The sequence below is a fragment of the Hippocampus comes genome, unplaced genomic scaffold (genome assembly GCF_001891065.2).
Source record: "Hippocampus comes isolate QL1 unplaced genomic scaffold, H_comes_QL1_v1.1 scaffold57, whole genome shotgun sequence".
In the NCBI taxonomy this organism is placed as follows: Eukaryota; Metazoa; Chordata; class Actinopteri; order Syngnathiformes; family Syngnathidae; genus Hippocampus; species Hippocampus comes.
In genome coordinates, this window is record NW_017805039.1 from 698,639 (window position 1) to 719,597 (window position 20,959).

The window sequence follows — 20,959 nt, forward strand, 5'->3', positions numbered from 1 at the left end:
CACGCACGCACGCACGCACGCACACACACACACACACACACACACACACACGTACACACACACACTCTCTCTCTCACTCTCTCTCTCTCTCTCTCTCACTCTCTCATGCGCTCACTCTCTCTTGCTCTTTTTCTCTTTTTTTTTTTTTACATGTTTTTCTGTGAGAGCCCTTTCGAAAGATGCATTATTTACTCAGGAATATGCAATAAAAAAAGACTACATACTCTTGAAGTCAGCATCTTAAAGTAATCTTACAAGGCTAAGCTCTCAAATTCTAACTTCTTTCATGACTAACCAAGTGCATTTCGATTAATAAATTCCACACAACTTGTCATCGTACTTGTTTTTTAAAATTTAGAATTCAAACTGTTTAGTTTGATCTCGAGATGATAAGATTCTAAAGGAATCTACTTTTATTGTGACTAAGGTAAAATTCAAGACACACAGCCGTTTTTTTAAACACTAATGAAACTGTTTCTTTTGTTTGTTTGTTTGTTTGTTTGATTGTGTAGACTGTACCTGTGCTGTATACAGTATATTTCAGACATTAGCTAAACTAGAATATTTTAGCCCGCAATGGACACAGCTTTTCTTGAAACCCATTTTCCTTTGTGCATGTTTTTACTATATTTTAATCGCTAGTTTAAATTAAATTTTATTCTGCTTGTTTTGTATTGATGTTAACACTGACGCTACAGTGTTTAAATTGCTTAGTGCTACTTATTTATTTACATCGTGCATAGTACAGTAGAGACATCTTAAGTTGGAGAATTTTTTTGCCACCGGAAGTTATCACTTTTATTTTGAAACGCACTTTATCTATTTCCAGGTTAAAAGAAACTCATCAGGAAAACAGGAAATTCTACTGTCACTTCTACTCTGAAAGTATTTTTTCATCGGTAATTAACTTTCAGGCTGCATAAGGAGCAACACTAATTTGTGTGCATGTGCGTGTATTTCAGTTCATTTTTAAAATTATACACTACGGACGTGGCGTGACAACAATCAAGTGCGAACTGATATACAATCATTTTCTCCATATAGTGACTTCAAAGCATTCGTAAGTCATTCAGTACTATTTGCTTATATTGCAGTTTCTCAAAGATGTTCAGTTTTGATAAATATATATGTATAGAGAGACACTTTTTGAACAGAGACAAATGCATTCTCTCTTAATCATTCAGGTTTATCAACTCCTGTCTGTAATTTGGCGTCACAGTAAAAGTTGATGAGTGCAGTTAAAAACAAACAAACAAAAAAAAAACAGCAAGCTATAGACAATGCTCAGGACTAAAATAAAGAACCAAAAAATAAACATCTGATCGTGAGAGATAACAATAGTTCTCTAATATGTATAATACGTGTTCAAACTCGTACAGTAAAAGCGTTAAAATACATGTTCGCGAGCTTTTTTTTTCACTCATTGTTTTACTTGTGTGTTAAAATTCTTGAGCTCTGCCAGTACTGTATTTTGATGCACTAGAAGTCCTAATTCCATGGTTGAGTTTATTTAATTTTTGGGAAACTATATCTGGAGCAAAGTTGTTTCACACATTTAAAAACGATTTTAAAGATTGAGAGAACAAGTTTGAATAGTTAAACAGTATAATAAATGGGGAAAATATCATGACATGCGTGAAGTGTTGTGCCGCCTTCAATATTAAATTATTATTTTTTTTTTTTACATTACTTTCTGACAATACTGACTAGTATTCCACTCCATCCTAGAACCATGCCTTCAAGAAACTACCTTGACAAAATTGGCAGGAAGAAGAAAAAGAAATGGACAGAGGAAGCTATGGCGCACGCACTGATTGAGGTCAAGTCAGGAAGGTGCACTGTGAGAAAGGCAGCCAAGGAGTTTGGAGTCCCCAAATCCTCACTGGGGGACCGAGTCAGTGGACGGGTGACACCAGGGTGCCGCAGTGGGCCCGCTCAGCTTATAACATCTTCTGACGAGGCACTGTTGGTGGAGTTCTCCTTATACATGTCCAAGCATGGATTCCCGCTCACTAAGCAGCAGCTGGTGTCATTTGCGTCTTCCATTTACAAGCGTCAGCACAGAAGGGTGGCCTTCTCTAAACTGGGCCAGACCTGGTGGCTCAACTTTCGGAAGCGTCAAGAAAAAAATATCACGATTCAACCAGCAGACAGTGTTATCCGAGGTAGGACGGTCCGCGTCAGGAAGGAAGCGTTGGATCATTTTTTTCACCTCCTGAGCACTGTGGTGGAAGATCACAAATTGGGGGACAAGCCTCACTACATTTGGAATTGCAATGAGATGGGTTTTCAGCTGGCCCGCAAGAAGGTGGTTCTCCCCAAAGCTGCCAGTCTGGGTTGCAAGTCAACGCCGGGCTCCAAGGACTACATCTCTGTCCTGGCTTGCCTGAACGCCGCAGGGAAGGATATTCCGCCGTTTATCGTCTACTCCAAAGCCTACCCAGGAGGAGTGTGTTACAAAACCCAAGGGCCGTCAGATGCCCTCTATGGCTGGTCCGATTCGGGATGCGTCACTTCTGAACTTTTCAAAAAGTGGTTCCTCAGACATTTCCTGGTGTATGCTCCTGAAGCGCGGCCACTGCTGCTCATTTTCGATGGCAACAAGTCACCCGTGAACCTGGAAGTGGTGGAAGCCGCCCGTAAGGAAGGCATCATCCTTGTGTGCCTCCCGCCTCATTGCGCTCACATCCTGCAGCCGCTAGACACCGGCCTATTTCCGCTCATAAAGCAACGGTTTGCCGCGCTTTTAGATGAGATGCACGCCGCTGACGCGACTCTGTTTGCAGTCAGCAAGAAAGACTTCTCGGGCGTGTTCAAAGGGGCGTATCAGGTGGCTAAAGGGGACGAGGGTATCAGGATAGTTGAGGAAGGTTTTAGCAAATGCGGCATATACCCCGTGAGCCCCTTTGCGTATAATGACGCCCTTTTGATGTCATCGCACAATGTGGACTCTGAAGCTGACGGTGCCTTGTCGACATCGGCGCAGCATGTTGTTGGAGGTCTAGCTGCTCCTGGACTTTGACCTGATTGATCTGTAATTCACAAACATATAAATGAACACCAGATTAAAGGCGCACTGATTAATCAACAATCAATGATTATTTTTGATAGTCAATGAATCATTTAGATAACTTTTTAAGTTTACAATTGTCCAAATGCTCAGAATTTCACCTTCTCAACAGTACATTTCTGTAGTCCTCCATGAAGAGGGACTGATTATCTTTGTGTTGAATCGAAATGCAATATTTGCTTTTAATTTGGAAAACAATGATCAACATTTTTTTGAGCGAACCAGGAATCGAATCATCTTTAATTTATGTATGGGCATTTTCTGCGCTGTCAATTTGAAATGATGTCATGTTTTTGAATAAAGGGATGCAAACTATAACATGTTTTTTTATCCAATTACAAATACAAAATAATCAACAGATCCATCAATTATTAAAATAATTGTAAGTTGCAGCCCCACATTGAAGGTTAGTAATGGTCTCTGCCATCAACTTCGACACAAACAAACATTTAGTGGAAGGATCCATTCATTTTCTTTACTATTTGTCCTCATTCCGTTCACGGCTGAGCTGGAGCTTATCTGAGGTGACTGGGCGAGATATGGTGTACACCCTGAACTGATCACAGGCCGAATTTGTTAGGTCACAACAGACAATCGTTCATACCTACAGTATTTTTCAACTTCTTAAAATAATAGCGTCATTCAAATTTTGACAAAAAATATACTTTTTCTGTTTTTTGGCTCATCTCAGGTTTCTGGCTACCATTGCAAAAATCAGGAACAATCTTTGAAAATCTGAAAAAGAAACATTGTGTGTCCTTTTTTTTTCTTGAAGTTGGGTGTTCTTGTTGCCAACCTTTCTCTTTATTGCAGGTTTTGAATATACATGACTGGGACTGCGTATCAACCTGTGGGATGCAAATGGCCCCCGGGCTGTGAGTTTGAGACCAGTGATTTAAAGTCTGCAATTAACGTGTTTAAACGTGGGAAAAAGGCCAAGTACACACAGAAGACCCACACGAGCATGACGAGAACACACAACACCTATCAATGCATTGTCCATGAGTAGCATTCATGCCTTGACAGAGTTCTTGTTTACGCTCAAGTTTTCTCAAACGCTGCATCTTGCATCTCTTCATGTTGAGCCTCCGCTAACATTTTAATCCAACCTCAGTTTTTAATCTTGTTTGATGGATCTCTCTGAGGCTGTTACACCCGTCAAATTCATCATGCTGTGGAAATTAAAGCAATCAGGACTTTGTAATGAAGTGTCACCCTGCATAGCCAATATAATAAGTGTATTGTCACTTGTTAAGGTGAGAGCGGGCAGAGCAGTATGATGTCGTTTCTGCTCTTGAACTTCAAGATGCTGTACACAGAAGCACATTCATGGTTTTATGTCGAGAAATTGCTTTTGCGTTCTTATCAGCGTTCTACCTCTGAATGACAGATTTCTCAGAACCCACAATTAATTAAATATTTTTTTGTTGTTTTTTTTTGTTCTCAAAATTAAGGCCACTTCTGTTTTTTTTCATCTTTAATAATTGATATTGTACTCCAAAATATTTTAATGTACCTTTGAAAACCACACATTGTATAATGTGTTCCGAGTGTCTATGAATGCATCATTCTAATTTTTTTCTCCAGGAAGTGACGTCAATTACGGAAGGAAGCTCATCCTTTCTTCAGAGCAGGCGAGTTGTTGTAAGTGTGATTCTGATTAATTTTAATTGCTAGCGTTATGAAAGCAGGGTTGATTGTTATACGTTACGTACTTTTTGAGGCGTGGTTGTAAAAAATGAACATTTCTTTCGTGCGAAATAGCTTTGTACAACTTTGTGTGCGTCGTAGCTGATTAGCATTACTAGCTAGCACACCTCTTATGGCTCCCAGTAGTAATGGGATATAAATGCTTCATAGCGGGCTTATATTTGTTTTCATGATTTACTGTCGACACTTGTTGTGCCGGTGCATGCCATGTCTTGACTCTTGTCGTTTACGGTTGGTATTTTCATTGTTCAGTTTTATTTATTATCATTCCTGTGTCAACTAGAGTTGTCCGTGATGACTACAGCTGCAAGACCAACATTTGAACCGGCCAGAGGAGGTCGGGGAAAAGGAGAAGGTGATTTGAGTGCACTATCAAAGCAATATTCAAGTCGAGATCTTCCAGGTCACACAAAGATCAAGTACAGGTCAGTAGACTTTTTTTCTTTTGTACGATTGTCTGCAAGTGCTTACATGCTCTTCTCAAATCATCTGTCATGTGTTTTGTCTGTTAGGCAGCCTACTCAGGATGCCCCGGAGGAAGTGCGTGCCCGTGATTTCCGCAGGGAGCTGGAGGAGAGGGAACGTGTAGCTGTGCGTGAGAAGACCAGAGAGAGGGGACCAAGAGGTTCGTTTTTAGCATTTACCCAGCTTGCTCTGCTGTGTGCAAGGCATTATTTCCCAACGTTTATTGAGCCAAGAAGCATGTTTTAAATTTTGGAAAGATTCACGGCACACCAATTAACTTATTGTGCCAAGTATCATTGGCTTCATGAACCCCCACTGAAGACACTGCAGTTTCCGACTTTATTCATAATTGATTCAGTTATATTTGAAAGCAACAGGAGAATAAGTCTCACCTGGAAGCGAGCGTGAAAGAAGCAGGAGAGTGAACATTTGTGGCCAGCTCTGCATTTGGTCAAAATGGAAGTAACTTTTTGGTAAATCATTCATTCTTGATTCTCTAGAGCACACCACATCCTCTTCTTCATCCTCCTCTTCATCCTCAAAGAGACCCAGACTGGATCAAATTCCAGCTGCCAACCTTGATGCTGATGATCCCCTTACTGAGGTATGAACTGCACTCATCCTACCACACTGACAGCATGCCCAAAAAGCTGCCTCGCTCATATTTATTTGTAAATAGGATGATGAGGATGACAATTCCGAGGACGATAGCGATGATGATGACACCGCAGCCCTTCTGGCAGAACTGGAGAAGATTAAGAAAGAGCGAGCTGAAGAACAAGAACGCAGGGTGAGCTATTAATTCACAATGAATACGTTCTGTCTTTTTAGGTTAAAAACTTTCTGCTTGTTTTTATATCTGGCAAATGTATTTGCTATATTTTTCATTTTTAGGACCGGGAGCAAAAAGCAGAGGAGGAGAGGATCCGAATGGAGAATATATTGAGTGGCAATCCATTGATTAATTTGGCAGGACAGCAGCAGCAGCAACAGCAGCAGCAACAAATGGCTCAGAACCAGAGCGCATTCAAGGTCAAGAGAAGGTAATGCAGACATGCGCAACATTTTTTTGTGACACTTAATGCTTTACCTTCAACAATTGATATAATTTCTGTTCAGGTGGGATGATGATGTGGTATTTAAGAACTGCGCAAAAGGATTGGACAAAGCACGCAAGGAGAAACGCTTCATCAATGATACTCTGCGCTCTGAGTTTCACAAGAAGTTTATGGAAAAATATGTTAAGTAAAAAACTGTCGTATTTGTGTGATTTCTTCTCATTTTTAGTTGCCCTCTGTTGTAAGAATGATCTGTTGTTATTGAATTACATTTCCATACATTTAAACAGCATCTTGAATCTTGTATATAAATGTGACAACCATACTTTAAATAAAGATCATACAACATTCAATCAAGCTCTTTGAAATACTGTAAAACTTAAAGACAAAATAGAAATGGCATTATGGGGGGTACTCCAGACTTATTTGTTATTTTCAAGCATTCTTCTTCTTTTTTTTTTGGTCTCGGGACAAGTACATTTATTTATTCAAACTGCATGTTTTAGTATTTTATATGTGGATTATTTAAAGTTTAATGGGTGGGACGTAATATGCCCTCCAATTCTGGAATGCTGGAATAGATACAGGATATACATTACTGTATAATATACAGTAATATATATACAGTAAGACAAATCGTCATAAATTATATATACAGTGTATATACTGTATAATTTATGACGATTTGTCTTCGCTGGAGAACACTCAACCCTGCAGGCCGCAAGTCTTATTTAGACCGACAGGAGGCGCTGCAGAGCTAGTTCTCGAAGAGCGATTAAAGCTGCTGGGAAAACATGGCAGCTTCCTTTTGTTGCTGATTTTAGTACTGTATACTAGTGGGGGATTAAATACCCTTCTAGCGCCACTGCAGCCACCGGATCAAGAAAAGAGAACAATAATATGGAGAAGACTGGAAGTATCGACAGTTTGGGCTCCAAGCAATCCTCTTCTCGACATCCGAGTGTTGATTCATTGTCCAGGTAGCGTTGGTTAAGCTAGCTAAAAGTTTTGAAACTAACACAAATATGATTTACATGTTTATTCTATAGAAGTGAAACTCGCACCTGCTCTCATAAAATAAGTCTGAAGCTTTTAGCGCTAGTGATAAACCATAAGTCTCATGTCCCGCGGCAAAATGAGTATTGAATTTGACAAGTTTCCGTTTGCCTTGATAGGGGTGTGTGTCAAATATTATTGCGTTATAAGTATTGGACTAAATATTACAACATACAGTACCAACGCCCGTGAGACGATGTTGACCGATGTCAGCGTCCTCGCTCTTTATGCGTGACTAATGCGAGACGATTATGGGTGTCGAAATCAATGTACATCGACAAGGGCCAGTCAATGTTTGAGTTCGGCCATGTCACAATACTTCCACTCAATTATTGAAAGTAGCGAAAATTCCTCCTTCCTATATCCATTGCACTCGGAAGTGAAACGGGGATTGTCATTTTGGCTGAATGTCCTTAGTTAGGTATACTGTGCTCCGAATTCTGAATACGGGACTGATACTTGGATGCATTTTTTAAAGTCTTGGTTTCAGGATGGCTACAATGTAAAACAAAGCATGATCTCTTAACAGTTCTGAGCGTTCGGCCCACGTTAAACCTTCCTCTGCCATGTTGTCTGAGATGGCCACCTCAGCAGAGTTTTCCCCAGAAATCAGGGTTCGTATGGAACTGAATGGAGTTAATCCCATAAATCCTCATGAACCTCAAATCAACTCGTGACTGACATGCAACTATTTTCTATTTTTAGGTCAAGACCAAAACTCATGCAAAGGTAAAGGCACTGAATTATGCTTGTATAACTACTTAAACAGATCTTCACCACTCCTAATTTTCCTTTGCCTTTAACAGGTTTTTAGAGATTCTGATAAAGAGGAACCACAGTTACTTCCAAATGAAGTTGTGCAAGATATGGGTATGAGTGTTTATTGCATACTTCCATTGCATTTAACCCTTTAGTTGTTTCATGATAATTTAATTTTACAGCTCAAGACGTCACCTACTTCTGTCCTTTCACCGGAGCACTGCGAGGAATAGTGACAGTTAGCAACTACAGACTCTTCTTCAAATGCATGGACAGGGTACGATGTTTCATTCATGTTTCACCACACACAAGATATGGACAAAACAATGACTTTCTGTTCCTATAACATCAACTTTTAGGAGCCGTCTTTTGTGCTAGATTTGCCCCTCGGGGTTGTGAGTCGTGTGGAGAAGATTGGCGGTGCATCAAGCCGTGGTGATGTGTCCTATGGCCTAGTCTGCAAGGTGAGTAAGCACAAACATGGTCATCGTGCATTGATAGTAGTTGAGATGTCAGACAAATATGACTTGCTATGTTGTCTCATTTAAAAAAAAAAAAAAAAAAAAAAAAACTCGCTCTATTCCTTCATTCGGTAACCCATCGCAGTCTAATGAAATCCAATGCAAGCGCTGTAGCAGATGATAATGCACAATTTGGACTGACACTGGCTAGTGTCATTACTTGAGGATCATTTTTATTACTCTGATTGTAATGGAATGTGAGGTTGAACCACACTACGTCATACTGAAAAAGTGTTTCTATTTCTCGGTTACTCTATTTAGAGAGGCAGAATTGTAGCAACACCTACGATGCAATGCAGTGCAGTCTGTACCACAAGACAGACTTTGTCATGCTATGGTACTTCTGAACTCTCATTACACAATCCAGGTTGTATGTCATGAACCTGTGAGTTCATCAAAACTGATAACTGTCTTGATCTTGATGTTGTGTCTTGAAGGAAACTAGGAATAGCTAACTGTTTGTATGCTACTGTAGGGTCCTGTGTATGACCATGACCTGTTTGCTCCACACAGGATATGCGTAATCTGCGATTTGCACACAAACAAATGGACGACACCCTCAAGAAGTCCATTTTCGAAGTGTTGATGAAATTTGCCTTTCCTGTCTCCACCGGACTGGTAAGTGATATATCAGCCATGTTGGCGTCCCTTGGAAGTTGTAGCCATCCAGGAGCTGATAAATTTCCTCCTCCTCTCCCCAGCAAATATTTGCCTTCGAGTACGGACAAGTGTTTCCTGAGAATGGATGGAAGGTGTACGACGCAGTCTCTGAATACAAAAGACAGGTACATGCTTCAGAACGGTAAACTCTGCGTGGTTTCTTTATACAGTAGTGTGAGAGTGTCTCAGCTACGTCAATAGTGCAACATCATAGCAACGTGATAGAATAAAAATGAAGGGAGGGCAAGTTGCATTTTTTTCCTTCCTGGCGTGTGGCTGTTTATTAAAGGAAGACAACGTCAGACACTGTCAACCAGTCAAACGAGAATAGTATAGTCGACTACTGTGGTTGTTACACGAACAAAAGGGTGTCTTAAGTTGGTGCAGTACGGCTTAATTATTACTGGTAATTTCCCATCATTTGAAAATGGAAATGAAAAAAAATCACATATACAAAAGTGAATAAAACTTTTCTGTTGATCTTGTAACATTGGATACTTTTGTGTCACAAAGGGCATTCCCAATGAAAGTTGGAGGATTACAAAGGTAAATGATCACTACGAACTGTGCGACACCTACCCATCCACTCTGGCAGTTCCAGTCAACATTCCAGATGAAGAGCTAAAGAGAGTAGCAGCCTTTCGGGCGAAGGGAAGGATACCTGTGAGTAAATGTTGTGCTTCATCATCCTCGGTGCAGCTGTTTTTGGGGTGAGCAGGGGTGTGTATGCTTTTTAGATCCACTGTAGTGGATGTATACTCTTTGTACAGGTGTTGTCCTGGATCCATCCAGAAAGCCAGGCAACTGTGACACGTTGCAGTCAGCCCATGGTCGGGGTGAACGGGAAACGGAGCAAAGAGGATGAAAAATACCTACAGGCAATCATGGATGCCAACGCCCAGTCACATAAACTCTTCATTTTTGATGCCAGGCCCAGTGTTAATGCTGCCGCTAACAAGGTTTGTTCTTTATTAGTGTTTGCCGTGTAGACACGAAGGTCAAAACGAATGGTCACCCTTCATCGAATCACATGACATTCATTTGGACCTCAGATGAAAGGTGGCGGATATGAAAGCGAGGATGCTTATCAAAATGCGGAATTGGTGTTCTTGGACATTCACAACATCCATGTAATGAGAGAGTCGCTCCGCAAGCTGAAGGATATTGTCTACCCTAACATTGAGGATTCACACTGGCTTTCAAATCTGGAGTCTACTCACTGGCTTGAGCACATCAAGGTGAGTCAAATGATGTGCTACTCCCAATTATGCAACTGAGAAGGGGGAGTAAGTTCCAAGAATACTTTACTTCCCCTCTCTAAATATTATAGGTCACAAAAACCTGCCTTTTGAGCAGGGGTGTGTAAACTTTTTATGTTCACAGTGGTGTGTTCTGTAGTTGATCCTGGCAGGAGCGTTGCGCATTGCAGACAAGGTGGAGTCTGGCAAAACGTCCGTGGTCGTGCACTGCAGCGATGGCTGGGACCGCACGGCGCAGCTCACCTCACTAGCCATGCTCATGTTGGACGGTTACTTCCGTACCATTCGTGGCTTCCAGGTGTTGCTGGAGAAAGAATGGCTGAGCTTCGGGCACCGTTTTCAGCTGGTAAATCTTTTTACATACTTTTATCCTTCTCAAACTACGGTGCACTCTAAATCCCCGACTCCTCCGCCTTTCAGCGTATCGGCCATGGCGACAAGAACCACACAGATGCAGATCGCTCACCTGTTTTTATTCAGTTTGTCGACTGTGTGTGGCAGTTGACCCGCCAGGTGAACAGATATGAAACCTTTTGCACATTTTTCATCGATTATCGGTAATAGCACAATAACTGTTTGCATTAGTTTCCTGCAGCTTTCGAGTTCAACGAATTCTTCCTGGTGACCATCTTGGACCATCTGTACAGCTGCTTGTTTGGGACGTTCCTGTGTAATAGCGAACAGCAGAGGCTGAAAGAAGTACATGCATTCATTTTGCCTTGAAATCTTTTCTGCACTAGTTATAAGTAACAAGGTACAATGGTGCCTTGAGACAAAAGTTTATTTCGGTCCATGACTACACTGATATCGCAAATCATATTTCCCCACTGAAATGAATGGAAATGTTAACGGTTCCAGCCCCCCAAAATGCTTATGTCTTGTTTTATAGGAGATTCCAAAGAGGACAGTATCCTTGTGGTCGTACATTAACAGCCAGTTGGAGGAGTTTACCAATCCTTTGTATGTCAACTTCTCCAATCATGTGCTGTTCCCTGTCGTCAGCCTACGCCACCTGGAGCTCTGGGTTGGCTACTACATACGTTGGAACCCTCGTATGAGGCCTCAGGTAAGAGTCACTTGTTTATAAGATACTTAAGACCTGACTTCAGTGTCCCAAATGGAGCCTTCTCTATATCACCTTTTTATTCCAGGAACCTGTTCATCAGCGCCACAAGGAACTGCTGGCAAAACGTGCTGAGCTGCAGAAAAGAGTGGACGAGCTGCAGAGAGAGGTGACAAATCGCTCAGCGTCCTCTTCCTCTGAGCGGGCAGGCTCTCCAACACGGTCCATCACCCCAGTCCAGACCTTTGTTTGACTTAACCCGACTGGTGTACATTTGTCACTCAGATACAGCGTGCAAGGTCTCTTTTGGCGAAACACACTCCGCTAAATATCTTAATAATCGAGCATTGTGTCTGCTTGGAACAGACTCGTGAGAATTCTAAACACCATTTATTCCAATGACTGACCGCCAAATCAGTATTGTTAGCTTTGGAGCTCCTAAAATGTTATCATGCTAAGATATTTATGTCCTACACACTACATGAGAAAATGTAATTCTACTATTCCAAAAACAATACATCCCAAGCTAGTTTAAAGGCATTCACTGGCAAATAGTTAATTTGACACAAAAAGTCCAGTTTTGTGTTACAAAAAGTGATTGTATTGTTTTGTTTGTTTTTCACACCTGTTCTTTTAGATTGTGACCAACATTATTTGTGTGCCATTCAAGGCATTCGTTTAGTTGACATGGTCAACATTATTTATTATCGCGTAATCTTGACGTTTAGATATGATCTGCTTATTCCCAGACAACATGCAACTGGGGCCATTTACTCACGATTTAGCTGTCAATATACTGTACATTATAATGAAATTAAGAACAATGTAGCTGCCAGATACATAATCATGATATTCAGTGTCTAATATTGCTAATTTGTATCAACATCCAATTTAGATAATCTGGAAGATTATGTGCCTTGTCCAGAACAGCTAAAACTATTAACTACATACTATTGGGACTGCATGCCAAAAGGAAACCTACAATCAAAAAAATATTTCAGCTGCGAGTGTGTCTAATGCAGGGGTGTCAAACTCATTTCACATGGTGGGCCACATACGGCCTCGGTAGATGTCAAGTGGGCCGGACCATTAAAATGATACAATACTTTGCTATAAATAACCAAAACAATATGTCTTTGTTTTGGTATAAAGAAGCACAAGAACATTAGGAAAATGTTGAAATTTAATGAACATATCTTTTACAAAACATTTCATGAAGCACCTTACATTTCCTTCGACAAATGTGCAATTACTTTTATCATTCACATATATGCATTGCAACTGATCCCACTGATTGTACAAACTTTAACAAGTAATTGGTATTGAAAAATATAGTAATGCACTTTAAGATTAAACAAGATTCATAAAGAAAGCAAGTTTTAAAGCATTTACACGTGCATATAAAATCTAAATGTAATCCCTGCCTACACCTTACAAACTAAGGAGAGTGCTATTAAATGTGTAAATGTGAGAGTGCTATTGATAGCGTCTGCTGTCATGGGTCTGTCTCAGTGACAGACTGAGGCTGCTGTTGTCTTCTTCTCTGATCAAAACAGTGTCCCCTTGCGGATACTCAATGAATTGCACCTAATTAAAAATATTAATTCTGTGTCTTTAATGCATTTTTTTCACTTTTACATTATCCTGCGGGCCCGATTGAACCTACTTGCGGGCCGGTTCCGGCCCGCGGGCCGTATGTTTGACACCCCTGCTTTACATAATCATCTCGCGGGCCGGATTAAACTCCTTTGCGGGCCGGATCCGGCCCGCGGGCCGTATGTTTGACACCCCCTGGTCTAATGGTATGTTAATAATCTCAGGTTTGTTGCCTTTTGTTGTGCCTTTCTCCCATAATAAATTGCAAATACTTTGAAAAGATTACCATGCTCCTGTTAAGGTTTTTGTTTTTAAAGCATGTTCTTTGAGGCATTAGTTTTCTTTTAGTATATTAACAGATTTTATGTTTTGTTTTATTCTATATTGTAGCAAGATAGGGCTTGTAGATGGCTGCAAAGCACTTCCTAACATCAAACTTAATGAACATTTTTGCTGTAACTAAGAATTTTTTAAAATTGTATGAAAAAAATTGCTTATCGTGTTGTCATGTTTTTTATTTAAAAAAAACAAAATAATAGCAGTGCCATCGTACAATGTGAGCCAGATAGCGTTCATCTTTGGAGAAGCAAAAAACGAACACAGTGACAAAGTGGAACATGAGCCAGGGAGTGTTCATCTATGTAGAAGCAAGATTTCCCCCCTCATATGTAAAATAATTGTGCCAAGGTAAAAACCACCATTAAAAATCCGTGTCAATCTAATCTAGAAAGATTGTCAATTCCAAATGCTAGCAAAGCTGTGGAAAGATTTTGATAGCGTCCCTTTATCTTTTTTTTTTAATGAAAACATTTTGATAGCGTCCATGTATCTTCTTTCTCCAAGTTAACATATAAGCGTCACAAAATTCGCGAATTCGGTTGGCTGTGCGTATTTGAAAAAGTGAATTTTGCCGACTTCTTATTGGTCGTCCTTCCTGTCTTCTATGACGTCATCGACCACATCCGCTGACATGAGGACGACGGCTTCGATACGAAAAGAGAGAAGGAAAACAGGAAAAAATCATTTGCGACAACACTGTAAACTTATGACAAATTTCATATTCCTTTTAAAATAATTGCTTTTTTTGTCATAAGGCGATCACTTAATCAACCTAACCCAGTCTGGTCACGTGGCGGTCGTGCAGACATAGATCACATTTATAGAGTTTATTGTTCTACGGCTCCCTCACAGCTTCCTCCTATACAGTGTGTTAGCTGTGCTAGCTAGCTTTAGCAAGGGATGTGTAGTTGCCATCACATTGTGCGCTTATTCTTAGTTTCAGTTAGGTCAGTGGCAGTTGAGAAAAGAGCGCCCTAATCCGGTCACTTTACCGCTGGACTGCTTTAGCTCGTTTAGGTGGGTGACAATAATTGGACGAGAATGGCAACATCGGCTCTGTACGCCTGTACAAAGTGTAACCAGCGGTACCCGTTTGAGGAGCTGTCGCAAGGCCAGCAGCTGTGCAAGGTTTGGGAATGTGTGTGTGTGCGTGCACATCTTTGTGAACATCATAACAATCTGTCGAAGCATAGTTACTGCCTGGACGTTCAACTTGCGCTTCCTACAACTCGGTGACATTTTTCCAAATAATAAAACGACACAATGCACGTAATACTAAAAGCATCAGGACAGCATGCAACAAATTATTCAATACCCGTCCTTTTTTCTAGTATTCTCAATATGCGTAATTGCAGTGAAGAGTCTAGTCAAGTTTCAATAATTCCAGAATGGCTACAGTGCGAATGTTGTTTACACCCAAACTTGGATTCCCAACTGCTGTTATGGCAAGATAGTGTGCCGTGAGATCATCTTTAGGTTTCAGCAATTACCCAATTTTTTTAAACTGCATCGACAATTATTGCTTTATTACAAATAAGGTGTCTTTGTTCGCCTATCTATACCACCGACATATTGTGACAGACGGGAACAGTGAAACGGTCTTCCATTAAATGTCAGAAGGCGCAATTAACCTGTAAACCTGTTGCTACTCATACAAAAAAAAACAGCTTTGTGTTCAACTGAACAGGCCCTTTTTGTCTGCTGCCTTGACATGATTTTTTTTCTAATGTAAAATGTGTTTCGGCTAAAAAAAAAAAAAAAAAAAAACTTTACTTTTGGAGCGACTGTACCGTGTTCCCTCACTTTTCGAGGGTGATATGTGCCAATTTAGTAACTTGAGAGGGACAACGTTAAAAGCACCAGGATGATACAATATAGCTTAGTTCTACTCTCTTGCCTTTCTCGCAGAATGTGAAAATATTTGACCCTTGTCTTCTCTCATCAGGAGTGTCGCATCGCACATCCAATAGTGAAGTGCACCTACTGCAGATCTGAGTTTCAGCAGGAAAGGTGACACATAAATTCCGAGGCTCCGTTCATCCTATTGTAGTGCTGCGTTATTGCTTCCTGAGTTTGTTTATTTTGTCCTTATTTTCGACAGTAAAACCAATACTATCTGCAAAAAATGTGCCCAGAACGTCAAACAGTTTGGAACAGTAAGTTGCAATCTTAATTCACTCTCCAATTGCACTTAATGGATTTTTAATTCTGTACATCAATAATTTTAACGCGTTTGCATCATTTTTCGCTTTGCAGCCCAAACCCTGTCAGTACTGTAACATTATTGCAGCCTTTATCGTCATACAAAAAAAAACAGCTTTGTGTTCAACTGAACAGGCCCTTTTTGTCTGCTGCCTTGACATGATTTTTTTTCTAATGTAAAATGGTTTTCGGCTAAAAAAAAAAAAAAAAAAAAAACTTTACTTTTGGAGCGACTGTACCGTGTTCCCTCACTTTTCGAGGGTGATATGTGCCAATTTAGTAACTTGAGAGGGACAACGTTAAAAGCACCAGGATGATACAATATAGCTTAGTTCTACTCTCTTGCCTTTCTCGCAGAATGTGAAAATATTTGACCCTTGTCTTCTCTCATCAGGAGTGTCGCATCGCACATCCAATAGTGAAGTGCACCTACTGCAGATCTGAGTTTCAGCAGGAAAGGTGACACATAAATTCCGAGGCTCCGTTCATCCTATTGTAGTGCTGCGTTATTGCTTCCTGAGTTTGTTTATTTTGTCCTTATTTTCGACAGTAAAACCAATACTATCTGCAAAAAATGTGCCCAGAACGTCAAACAGTTTGGAACAGTAAGTTGCAATCTTAATTCACTCTCCAATTGCACTTAATGGATTTTTAATTCTGTACATCAATAATTTTAACGCGTTTGCATCATTTTTCGCTTTGCAGCCCAAACCCTGTCAGTACTGTAACATTATTGCAGCCTTTATCGGGACAAAGTGCCAACGTTGTACAAATTCAGAAAAGAAATATGGGCCACCTCAAACCTGTGAGCAGTGCAAACAGCAATGTGCCTTTGACCGCAAGGAGGAAGGCAGGAGAAAGGTATAACGCATAAAACATGTGCCATATTAACTTTTTTTTTTTGTTTTATTTTATTCAAGTGTGTCTCATGAGTCCAGTTTGCCCCACAGGTGGATGGAAAACTGCTGTGCTGGCTCTGCACACTGTCCTATCGTCGTGTTCTGCAGAAAACCAAGGAACAGAGGAAAGGCTTTGGCTCCTCGAATTCCTCATCCCTGAACGAGAAGGACCATCACTCGAGGCAGCAGCAGCATCACCACCATCAGCATCAAAGACGCAGCAGCTCTCACCACAAGTGCGTTGACTACAGTATTCAATTTTTTTTCTTTGCCCAATTCAGTCCCTCCGAGGCTATATATATTTTTTTAAGTTCAGAAAACTCTAACACCCAGCAGTGAAAAGGTTTGTGTTGCAGTCTTTTATAGTAAGTGCCTAAGCCCATTTGTCTCTGGCAGACTGAGTGGGAGCTTGAGTCCTGAGCAGGAACAAGGAATGTGGAAGCAGAGGTAAAGCTTTCCATTTTTATTAATCTGCCAAAAGAGCATCAAGCAGTCGATGCATTTCCTGGATACACAGGACCTACGGTGTTTTTATTATCTTTTTGTCTGCAGCCATAAATCATCTTCAATACAAAAAGAGACTCCAAAGAAGAAACCAAAACTGGAGATGAAGCCATCAAATGGTGACAGGTCTGATCATTCCTTTTCGCAAAATTTCTTGCCCATCTTGCCGAGACTTATCATCGGGTCTGTCCCCCTAAACAGTAGTTCCATCACCCAGTCCATGGATTCAGGAGGAACTGACAACTTCATTCTGATCAGCCAGCTGAAAGAAGAGGTGATGTCACTAAAGAGACTCCTCCAGCAGAGAGATCAAACCATACTCGACAAGGAGCGAAAGGTTGGTTGACAGCCTCACTCCAAGAAGCAACAGCACTGTTAGTTGCGGCTGGCATGCTTGTATGTTTACATTACTGACTGTCAAAATTTTGGCTTCAGCTAACGGAGCTGAAAGCCGACTTCCAGTACCAAGAGTCCAACATGAGAGTCAAGATGAACCAAATGGAGAAAGCACACAAAGAGTCCATGGAACAGCAGCAGGTAATGGTCACATTGTTAGGGACTACAGTGGACCGTTTTTATACAGTAATTATTAATTCATTTAATACATATCTAAAAGGAATTCCTCAATAACTAACCCATGCTAGACACGAATGCAGACTACTTTAGCTTGCTTGGTTCCGGCTGCACTTTTGGCCCTTTTCACAGTAAAACATATGTTTGGGTACAAAGCGAGGTCCAAAGCAATACCAAGTATTGCGTGTTCAAAATAGTTCTGAAAATAACGTTTTTCTCCGATTTCTATTCGTAGTCCATGGAAAAATGGCGCTTTCCATCATTTTCAAGTCATCAACAGTTTAATATTAAATGGTGTTATCATTGGGAGATTTGTTTAAAAACATTGACATTATTCTCAAAGAGTTGATGACTTAAATTTTGCAGAGTGATATTTGCATTGATTACTTATAAAAATCTGAGGAAACCATTAATTGCATCATTTACGAAATTGTTACGTATAGGATATACATTATCAGGCATCCAACTGCAAAAGCTAGAAACAAATGATCAAATATACAACTCACCATTACACTAATTGTAGTTGTAATTAGTGTGCATGTCTCCAGCCGCTCTTGCTTGCTTTTAAAAGGGGAGATTCCTCTAGTTTATTTGTGCATTTATTGTATTTCCAAATGTACCTGCTACCTTTTTGTTCAAACATCCACTGGCACTAGTGTACACTGGTATCAGCGTCATAAAGCCAAGGGTGTCGCTTTCCGTGTCATAAAGTGAAAGAAGTGTCATGATGTTCTATAAAACAACTTCTATGATAAAAGAAATATAAATAATCATTTTAAACCCATTTTTGCGCCTCCTGGAATCACGTTTTGCCACTGGCCATTTTTACCACACCGACATTTGGTGCAACGCATGCACTGAGTCAATAGGACGTGGCTGCCATTGAGAAGTAAAAAGACTTCTGGAGTATCTTTTAACAAAAAAAAAAGGATAACAATAAAGATTTATGCACCTATTGCAAAAGCAGTGCTGGAGTCGCTGCACGTGAAAACATCCACACGAGAATTTGAAAATTAAATGTACACGACTAGGAGCCGGCTGGCCTTACTACTAAAGCCAACAAGTTTTGTCCTTTTTTTATTTTTATTTTTTTTACTGATTAGCTAATGTAATATATCCTACAATCACTAGTTCAAAAGTACCTTGTAGACTACACTCTGTAACATTTGAAGCCTTTCACAAGGTGCTGCTCATTCCATCACTGCTCTAGTGGAGCGCAGTATCTTCCACTAAAATGCCTTGTCCGGTTAAACTCGTCTGGGAGCAAGCAGAACCTTCTACAGCTAACTTATCTTAGCATAACTTGCTCCTCGCTTATAATTACTTGAGTATTTATTGAGTAATTGCTAAGACATGGGTAGGGAACTCCGGTTCCTCGAGAGGCATATACTGCCTGTTTTAGATCCCTCCCTGCTCCAACACACTAGAGTTCTCTACCCCTGTGCTAGGATAATTGATTCTAAATCGCTTTGTTCATAACAGCCCTAAAGTTGTTGGTGTTGATGCATTATTAGATATTGAGTGGTGTGCAGTAGTGCATATTTTGTTGTTTGTCCATACCGATGCTGTTACTTTTCAATCATTAATGTAGATGCAACATTTAATTACTCCATCTCAATCACTTCATGACCTTTACGTGTTTCTGTGGTATTTCCTTTTTTTTTCCCAATTATTATTAAATAGTTTTACGACCCAGGATGTAAAGTTTATTGGTAAATAGAAAATACGTTATTGTTATTCAATTGATTTCCTCAGGCCAAGAACAGAGAGCTGATGAAACAAGTGGCCGCACTATCCAAAGGAAAAAAGTTTGATCGGACAGGAAGTTCACTGCTGCTGCCCTAACAATTTCCCGACCATTGGTTGCCCAACACGAGAGCGACTTCATTTTGCCACTGTGAAAGTCTCCCTTCATGTTCCCTCTTGGCCATCAGCATCAATCTCTTCTTTGTTGGTCAATCCAGAAAACATGTGGTCGCACGTGGAAACAAAGAAGATCTCTCTACAAAACACCAACATATTTTAGATATTTTTGGGTGACTTTTTTCCACTGGACTATAGAATGCAACTTGGATGTGGGATGGAGCCCTCATTTCTTAGCACTGCCAGCTGAAACGAAAGCGTGTGGCAAGCATTAACAAATCCACCGGATTTTTTTTTTTATGGGCGTTACCTGCTATTTTTTTATTTATTCAACTGTATCTCTTAGTCCCCCCCTTTATTTCCTCACACAACACAGTACAAGAATATCCCACATTTGGGGTCTTTCTTCAAGAGCTATTACTTATATTTTTCTAAATGATTGTGGAGGACAAGTTCTCCTGAATGGAGAGACTGCGCAACTTTATAATGTATGCAAACAGGAGGTATGTGGCAACTGAGCTGCTGCTAACAAGACAACACTCAGTAACACTCCGTGAAACAATCAACGTTGAAACATCTTCTGGATGGAAACCTCTCTCGGCTGACCTCCTTTTCACAGTGTGACAGCCAAAGTGCTTTGCTGTTTAAACTTCAGTGGAACGATTGTAATTCTGCATGAATTTACCACCTTTTGGGACTTCTTTAATTGCCCTTTTTAAAATTCTTTTTTTAAATTTAAAGAAACACTTTTAAATGTATTACATTGGGGTCAACCGTTGTATTTAAACTCTTGCTTGTATCTGTTTTAGTGAGTACAGTATGTGTATGGTGAGGCCAGTTTTAATGATGATCATTTATAGAAGATGTTTTTTTTAACAAAACACTCCCTTCACCTCTCATTGGGCTGGTTTCATACCGTACTGTCAAAGAACACTTTTGTATTTTTTTTCTCCAAACCAAGTGTTTTTAAAACAATTAAAACTGGCTAAACTGCTGACTGGCTATTATGTTTTAATATCTTTCGATTTTTGTCAATTACTGTTGGAGATATAATTTTAAAATTAGAAAGCAAACACAAAATAATGTCAAAATAGGATTCAGTTAAATGAAACCTTCAGTCCAGACTATATTTTTTTCATGCTGAAATGGTTAAGTCATAGCAAAAGCAAAAAAAAAAAGTATGTAAAATATGAAACGTATTAGATACATTTATGAAGAATTATACATTTTCTCGGCTTTGACCACATGGCGGCAGTGTACGACACACAGTATAATGAGATGATTTCAACTGCGCATTCCGTTTACATTAGAAGGCGTATTGTTTGTGTAATGTGAACGAGTACATACGACGATATGATTTGG

The 20,959-nt window shown here is 40.1% G+C and overlaps 4 protein-coding genes across 9 annotated transcripts; all 4 read left to right on the forward strand.

Annotated features, from left to right (window-relative positions):
* The first annotated feature begins 812 nt into the window (after window positions 1-812).
* LOC109512549 (tigger transposable element-derived protein 6-like) lies at window positions 813-3,385 on the forward strand. 3 transcript variants are annotated; one of them, XM_019864383.1, is made up of 3 exons: window positions 825-1,060; window positions 1,729-3,035; window positions 3,067-3,385. In XM_019864383.1, exon 2 carries the CDS (start codon window positions 1,733-1,735, stop codon window positions 3,020-3,022), a length of 1,290 nt encoding a protein of 429 aa, XP_019719942.1. In that variant the 5' UTR covers window positions 825-1,060; window positions 1,729-1,732; the 3' UTR covers window positions 3,023-3,035; window positions 3,067-3,385. The 3 variants fall into 3 exon arrangements, with proteins under 3 accessions (XP_019719943.1, XP_019719942.1, XP_019719941.1); XM_019864384.1 differs by having other exon boundaries at window positions 813-899; window positions 1,729-3,385; XM_019864382.1 differs by having other exon boundaries at window positions 1,729-3,385.
* Window positions 3,386-4,657: 1,272 nt separating this feature from the next.
* Window positions 4,658-6,656, forward strand: cwc15 (CWC15 spliceosome associated protein homolog). The gene is made up of 7 exons (XM_019864385.1): window positions 4,658-4,714; window positions 5,064-5,205; window positions 5,293-5,405; window positions 5,746-5,849; window positions 5,925-6,035; window positions 6,140-6,288; window positions 6,365-6,656. Exons 2-7 carry the CDS (start codon window positions 5,075-5,077, stop codon window positions 6,492-6,494), a joined length of 738 nt encoding a protein of 245 aa, XP_019719944.1. The 5' UTR covers window positions 4,658-4,714; window positions 5,064-5,074; the 3' UTR covers window positions 6,495-6,656.
* A 400-nt stretch (window positions 6,657-7,056) lies between these two features.
* Window positions 7,057-12,169, forward strand: mtmr2 (myotubularin related protein 2). Of its 2 annotated transcripts, none has more exons than XM_019864296.1 (16): window positions 7,057-7,283; window positions 7,889-7,973; window positions 8,065-8,088; window positions 8,163-8,229; window positions 8,301-8,395; window positions 8,478-8,582; window positions 9,153-9,257; window positions 9,341-9,424; window positions 9,813-9,962; window positions 10,070-10,258; window positions 10,352-10,537; window positions 10,698-10,904; window positions 10,979-11,071; window positions 11,144-11,257; window positions 11,448-11,624; window positions 11,710-12,169. In XM_019864296.1, exons 1-16 carry the CDS (start codon window positions 7,204-7,206, stop codon window positions 11,872-11,874), a joined length of 1,926 nt encoding a protein of 641 aa, XP_019719855.1. In that variant the 5' UTR covers window positions 7,057-7,203; the 3' UTR covers window positions 11,875-12,169. The 2 variants fall into 2 exon arrangements, with proteins under 2 accessions (XP_019719855.1, XP_019719856.1); XM_019864297.1 differs by having other exon boundaries at window positions 8,166-8,229.
* A 1,256-nt stretch (window positions 12,170-13,425) lies between these two features.
* fam76b (family with sequence similarity 76 member B) lies at window positions 13,426-20,599 on the forward strand. 3 transcript variants are annotated; one of them, XM_019864299.1, is made up of 10 exons: window positions 13,426-14,684; window positions 15,502-15,566; window positions 15,658-15,712; window positions 16,464-16,619; window positions 16,709-16,893; window positions 17,054-17,104; window positions 17,210-17,287; window positions 17,363-17,498; window positions 17,597-17,698; window positions 19,490-20,599. In XM_019864299.1, the coding sequence occupies exons 1-10, from the start codon at window positions 14,598-14,600 to the stop codon at window positions 19,577-19,579; spliced, it is 1,005 nt and encodes a 334-aa protein (XP_019719858.1). In that variant the 5' UTR covers window positions 13,426-14,597; the 3' UTR covers window positions 19,580-20,599. The 3 variants fall into 3 exon arrangements, with proteins under 3 accessions (XP_019719858.1, XP_019719859.1, XP_019719857.1); XM_019864300.1 differs by having other exon boundaries at window positions 17,366-17,498; XM_019864298.1 differs by having other exon boundaries at window positions 17,210-17,498.
* Window positions 20,600-20,959: the final 360 nt, after the last annotated feature.